This window comes from Otolemur garnettii, unplaced genomic scaffold (genome assembly GCF_000181295.1).
Source record: "Otolemur garnettii isolate 467f Iridium unplaced genomic scaffold, OtoGar3 scaffold00043, whole genome shotgun sequence".
Classification (NCBI taxonomy): Eukaryota; Metazoa; Chordata; class Mammalia; order Primates; family Galagidae; genus Otolemur; species Otolemur garnettii.
Window position 1 is genome coordinate 5,125,369 of NW_003852438.1, and position 6,359 is coordinate 5,131,727.

At 45.2% G+C, this 6,359-nt stretch overlaps 1 protein-coding gene across 2 annotated transcripts in view; it reads left to right on the plus strand.

Moving 5' to 3' along the window:
- Positions 1 to 6,359, plus strand: part of DIP2B (disco interacting protein 2 homolog B) — a 264,125-nt gene that overhangs the window by 246,187 nt on the left and 11,579 nt on the right. For both annotated transcript variants that reach the window (XM_023513708.1, XM_023513709.1), the window contains exons 33-35: positions 1,176 to 1,237; positions 2,380 to 2,437; positions 4,921 to 4,995. In XM_023513708.1, coding sequence (XP_023369476.1) covers positions 1,176 to 1,237; positions 2,380 to 2,437; positions 4,921 to 4,995 — 195 coding nt within the window. The remainder of the gene's footprint in view (positions 1 to 1,175; positions 1,238 to 2,379; positions 2,438 to 4,920; positions 4,996 to 6,359) is intronic.

The following is a 6,359-nucleotide window of genomic DNA, read 5'->3' on the forward strand; positions in this document are numbered from 1 at the left end:
GAGGCTGAGGCAAGAGGATCCCCTAAGCCAGGCATCCTCAAACTACAGCCCGTGGGCCACATGCAGCCCACCTAGGACATTTATCCAGCCTGCTGGATGTTTTTGCCACCACTGCCTGTCCTGCTTAGCAGCCAACTTGTCCCGGGCCTGCAGTCTAGCCCTCCGACGGTCTGAGGGACAGTGAACTGGTCCCCTATTTAAAAAGTTTGAGGACCCCTGAAGCACAAGAGTTGGAGGTTGCTGTGAGCTGTGACAGCACCGCACTCTACTGAGGGTGATAAAGGGAGACTCTACCTCTTAAAAAAAGAAGTGTAATTTGGGCTCTGTGCAATAGCACAGTGGTTACGGTGCCAGCCACATACCCCGAGGCTGGCAGGTTTGAACCCCGGGCCAGCTAAACAACAATAATCAACTGCAACAAAAAATAGCCAGGCGTTGTGGCAGGCACCTGTAGTCCCAGTTACTGGGAGGCTGAGGCAAGAGAATTGCTTGAGCCCAAGAGTTTGAGGTTGCTGTGAGGTGTGACGCTGTGGCACTCTACTGTGGGTGACATAGTAAGACAGTGTCTCCAAAAAAAAGAACTGTAATTTGCTTTAACCCTAGAGCCCTGTAATGGGTCCCTTGCCATTAGCTGGGGCTAGTGGTGGTTTTAAAAATCCCTGCACGATGGCTTGTCTCATCTGTGCTTTGAGTCCAGCAGTGATGACCCTCTTCAGCTTGTCAGTGTTTTAGCGCTCATGCAACCCCTGTGAAGGCAGAGGGTCTACTCTTGCAGGGGAAGGAAGGAGAGAAACACTAGGATGATGCCAGGCCAGGATTCTCTTTCAGTTTTTTACTCCAGTTCTGCCTCACTTTGTTAAAGAGAGAGCAAGCTTTCAAATTGAGTTTGGAGTCAGGTGCAGTGGCTCATACCTATAATCCTAGCACTTTGGGAGGCCAATACAAGAGGATGGCTCGAGGCAAGAGTTTATGACACCTTAAGCAACATAGCAAAAACCTGTTTCTACCAAGAAGTTAAATTACATTTTAAAAAAGACAGAATAAAGTTTGGATTTTTCGTGTATATTGCTAAATTATCTATTTGATTTAATAATGTGAAATATAAGAAACATTTTTTTAAACTTTATTTAAATTTAAATTTTAAATAAACAATGAATTGATTTATTTTTCTTTAGGGAACCTCAGGGCCTGATCCAACTACTGTGTATGTAGATCTGAAATCATTAAGACATGACAGGTATGGTGGATTTATTATGCTCGTTCCCTAATAGAGTTCCTAAGTATGAAAAGTTCTGACCTCAAAGCCAGTGTTTTCCCTCATTCCTTTTCTGTTTGTATCTTTCAGGAGGGGTATCGGAAGAGGGAAGGAATTTGGTTTTTTTATCAGTAATACATGATAAGATTTATGTTTATAAGGAGAAAGCTTTAATTCTCACAGTTGCTACACTGTTCTTTAGTAATAAAATGTTATACTTAGTTATTGCCTATATAAAAGTATTCTGTGACATTTGATATAAATTAAACTAAAATGGGCCCGGCGAGATGGCTCATTCCTATAATCCAAGCACTCTAAGAGGCCAAGGCAGATAGATTGCTTGAGCTCAGGAGTTTGAGACCAGCCTAAGAAAGAGCAAGACCCCATCTCTACTAATAGAAAAACTATCCAGGCATTGTGGTGGGTGCCTGTGGTCCCAGCTACTAGAGAGGCTGAGGCAGGAGGTTCACTTAACCCAGGAGGCTGAGGTTGCTGTGAGCTAGGCTGATGTCACAGCACTCTAACCTGGAGTACCAGAGTGAGACTCTTATGTCAAAAAAAAAGAACTAAAATGGATAGTCTCTTTTCTCTAAAAATTTAAAATAAAAGAAAAAGATGGGGATGCACACAATCACTGAGGTGCAGAGTAAGGTCTTTGAAACAACACTTCATCTGAACCCCATGCACAAAAACCTGCCCCCTCTGTCCCCGACTTATAAGAAAACTATAGCTGTGTCCCAAGGTGAGCACTGGCTCAAGCCCCAATGACTTGGGTACCCCAGGTGTCCCATGGCACTAACCCACCCTTCACCAGTGTGGCATCTCATGCTGTGGTCTGAAACCTAGGGAGATTTTGCTCCCAGAGGATGTCAGAAAAGGGGGTTGCTACTGACATCTAGTGGGCAGAGACCAAAGATGTTGCTAGACCTCCCACAAAACAGAGGACAGTCCTTAAAACAAAAATTACCTGACCCAAAATGTTAGCAGTGTTGAGTCTGAGAAACGGTGCTCTAGTGTGAGGAAGGGCAAAGCCGAAGTCTTGGGAGGGCAGTGCTCAGCGGCTGGGGGTGTGGGCGAGTGGATTTCCTAAAGGCCTTTCTATAGTAAACGTTGTTTTCATGCAGAGTTCGTCTTGTGGAACGAGGTGCCCCCCAGAGTTTGCTCCTTTCAGAGTCGGGAAAGGTAATTTCTTCTGTTAACGGTAGGGAGGGTGGGCTGTGTGGAGAAGCGGTTCATAGAGGAAAGCCTGAAGCCGTGGGGCATGACTTCGTCAGAATCTGGAGATAATTCTACAATTTCAGTTTAGCTAATACTTACATATTCATATTTGATTATTTGATTTGAACTTTCTTAATTCCCATAGATATTTTTTAAAAAATCCAACTGACATATTATTCTTATTAACAAACCAGCAAAATACAGTGTTCATTATATGCAAGGTGGAGAGTGGTGTAAAATCAAATGGGAATGAAATTAAAGATAGTCAAGAGTTAACATATGACTATGCATGGTGGTCACACCTGTAATCCTAGCACTCAGGGATGCCGAAGCAAGTGAATCACTTGAACTCAGGAGTTCATGACCAGCCTGAACAAAAGCTAGACCCTGTCTCTAAAAGTAGCCAGTCCCAGCTACTTGGGAGGCTGAGGCAAGAGGATCACTTGAACCCAAGAGTTTGAGGTTGCTGTGAACTACAATAACACAGCACTGTACAGAGGGCAACAAAGTAAGACTCTCTCAAAAAAAATAAATAAAATGGTTAACATCCATGGTGGTAAGAGTTTTTATGATGGCTCGGCGCCTGTGGCTCAAGTGGCTAAGGCACCAGCCACATACACCTAAGGTGGCGGGTTCAAATCCAGCCCGGACCCACCAAACAACAATAATGGCTGCACCCAAAAAATAGCCGGGCGTTGTGGCGGGCACCTGTGGTCCCAGCTACTTGGGAGGCTGAGGCAGGAGACTTGCTTGAGCCCAGGAGTTGGAGGTTGCTGTGAGCTGTAATGCCATGGCACTCTACCCAGGGGGACAGCTTGAGGCTCTGTCTCAAAAAAAAAAAAAAAAAAGTGTTTTTATGATGTCAAAGGAGAGATTTAATTATGAGTAACTTACTACAGATGATGGGCTGCTCAGATGCGCTATCAATCTGTGAAGATAAAGTTCAGTTTCTCAGCCCTTTGATGAGATAGTGATGACGCTTTTGAATCCCTTCTAGTCGTTCTGAAAGGCAAAGAGATTGGGAAGGAAAAAGAAAGAGTCCTTGGCTCGGTGCCTGTGGCTCAAGTGGCTAAGGCACCATCCACATACACCTGAGCTGGCAGGTTTAAATCCAGCCTAGGCCTGCCAAACGACAATGACAGCTGCAACCAAAAAAATAGCCAGGTGTTGTGGTGGGCATCTGTAATCCCAGCTACTTGAGAGGTTGGGGCAGGAGAATCACTTGAGCCCAGGAGTTTGAGGTTGCTGTGAGCTGTGATGCCATGGCACTCTACCCAAGGCAACAGCTTGAGGCTTTGTCTCAAAAAAAGAAAGAAATAGGGCGGCATCTGTGGCTCAGTGAGTAGGGCGTCAGCCCCATATACTGAGAGTGGTGGGTTCAAACCCAGCCCCTGCCAAACTGCAACAAGAAAATAGCCGGCCTCATGGTGGGTGCCCGTAGTCCCAGCTATTCGGGAGGCTGAGGCAAGAGAATCGCCTAGGCCCAAGAGCTGGAGGTTGCTGTGAGCTGTGATGCCACAGCACTCTACTGAGGGTGACAAAGTAAGACTCTGTCTCTAAAAAAAGAAAGAAAGAATCCTGCCAGTGGTGTTTCATCCATGGGAGCAGCTTCATTTACTCTCCTCTATTTGAACACTTCACAGTGGGATTTGGTTGGTTTCATTCCTGCCTGGTCAAAGCTTTGCTTGCCTAGCAGTCAGGCTCGCTTGGGAAATGGAGGGAGCAGCTCTTTTGTGCCTTTCTTAAGGTTTTAGAGGATGATCATTGAAGGGCTTCTCAGGTGACCTTATACTTTAAAAACCCAAGATAAAAAGAGAGTTACAAATGGGGAGAATATGAGTAATCAGAGAGCTTTTTCTTTTGTTAGAATGACTGAGACGGGCGGTGCCTGTGGCTCAAAGGAGTAAGGCGCCAGCCCCACATGCCAGAGCTGGTGGATTCAAACCCAGCCCTGGCCAAAAACTCCAAAAAAAAAAAAAGAATGACTGAGGCATTCTCTCAGCCAGCATCTATTTCTACCTTTTCCCTCCTGAGGAAGATCCCAGGCATGGGATCTCCCTCTGGCTCAAGCTGGTCTCCAGCACCTGAGCTCAGGCCATCCACCTGCCTTGGCCTCCCACAGTGCTGAGATTACAGGTATGAGCCACTGTACCTGGCCCTACTTCTACACATTCTTACTGTTAAGGTCCTCATCCCTTTGAAGAGAGAACAGACTGGTTCCCTGTTTTTATTTTTGAAGATGAATCTTACTAGATCTCTCATCTTCACTCAACTGAGGAAGATTTGGTGAGAGCAACACAGGTGTCTCCTCAGGGTGAACACTGTGATGCCTGATTCAGCTAGTTCCTGCCCTCTGTGCCACTTCTACATCTCCAGCAGGTAGCTGCATTTCTAAGGTCGTTAGATTTCATTAAACCCAATCTTTGTATTTTCCCTTTGAATTTTAGATTTTACCTGGTGTAAAAGTGGTTATTGTGAATCCTGAGACCAAAGGGCCTGTTGGAGACTCACACCTTGGAGAGGTTTGTATCATTTTCGTTTTTACTCAGAAAAGTCAGCAGTAAAACACATTAGGGTCCACGTTTTAGAAATGAGTGAAATCGGGCAGTGCTTGTGGCTCAGGAGTAGGGCGCCAGCCCCATATACGAAGGGTGGCAGGTTTGAGCCCAGCCCTGGCCAAACTGCAACAAAAAAATAGCCGGATGTTGTGGTGGGCGCCTGTAGTCCCAGCTACTCGGGAGGCCGAGGTAAGAAAATTGCTTAAGCCCAGGAGTTGGAGGTTGCTGTGAGCTGTGATGCCATGGCACTTTACCAAGGGCGGTAAAGTGAGACTCTGTCTGTCTCTAAAAAATAGAAAAAAGAGGGCGGTGCCTATGGCTCAAAGGAGTAGGGTGCTGGCCCCATTTGCAGGAGGTAGCAGGTTCAAATCCAGCCCCGGCCAAAAACTGCAAAAAAAAATTATGGATTTAGTATTTCCCCCATGGCGGATAGAGTTAATCTTTTTCTGTAAGGCTTGAGACTGAAATGGATAGAAGGAGAAGGTTTAACTGGGGAAGATTTAGGCACCAAACTGGAAATGGTCCCAGATTTGTCCACTGACACTCCTTGGCTGGAAAGGAAAATGGGCAAATCCTCTCTGTTCCCACCTGTTAATGGGTAGAACCTAAATATACTTTAAGTTTTTAAAAATCATGCAATGCTATATTATTTTCTAAAATTTACCCATTTTTATATTAGTATAAAAATATTCTAAAACACTTAATTTTTCTTCCCCCAAACCTTTGAAGGACATCCATGTTTCATCTCACAGCTTAGAGGGAGGAGGAGTGTTATATGTGCAGGAGCCAGATGACCAGGGTTCTGCCGCTTACCAGCTTCTCAGTGTTGGGCAAGTTTTACCTCCCTGTTCAGCACAGAGTACACACTTGTTAAATGTCAGATGCTTTTATTGTTGCAGTTATTGTTGTTAATATAAAAAGGAGATTTAAAGGCCAGGTTGGGTGGCTCATGCCTGTAAATCTTAGCATTCTGGGAGGCTGAGGCAGAAGGATCCTTCCAGCTCAGGAGTTGAAGACCAGCCTGCACAAGAGAAGACCCTGTCTTTACCAAAAACAGAACAACTAGCCAGGTGTTGTGGCGGATGCCTGTAGTCCCAGCTACACTGGGGTCTGAGGCAAGAGAATCACTTGAGCCCAAGAGTTTGAGGTTGCTGTGAGCTATGACACTACAGCACTCTACAAGGGTGACAAAGTGAGACTCTGTCTCAAGAAAAAAAAAAAAAGAATGTCGTCTCTGGAGACCCATAGACATGCAGGTATGAGTGTTGTGAGTTGCCCACTTCCCTACATCTAAGATGGACTTTCTTTCTTTCTTTCTTTTTTTTTTT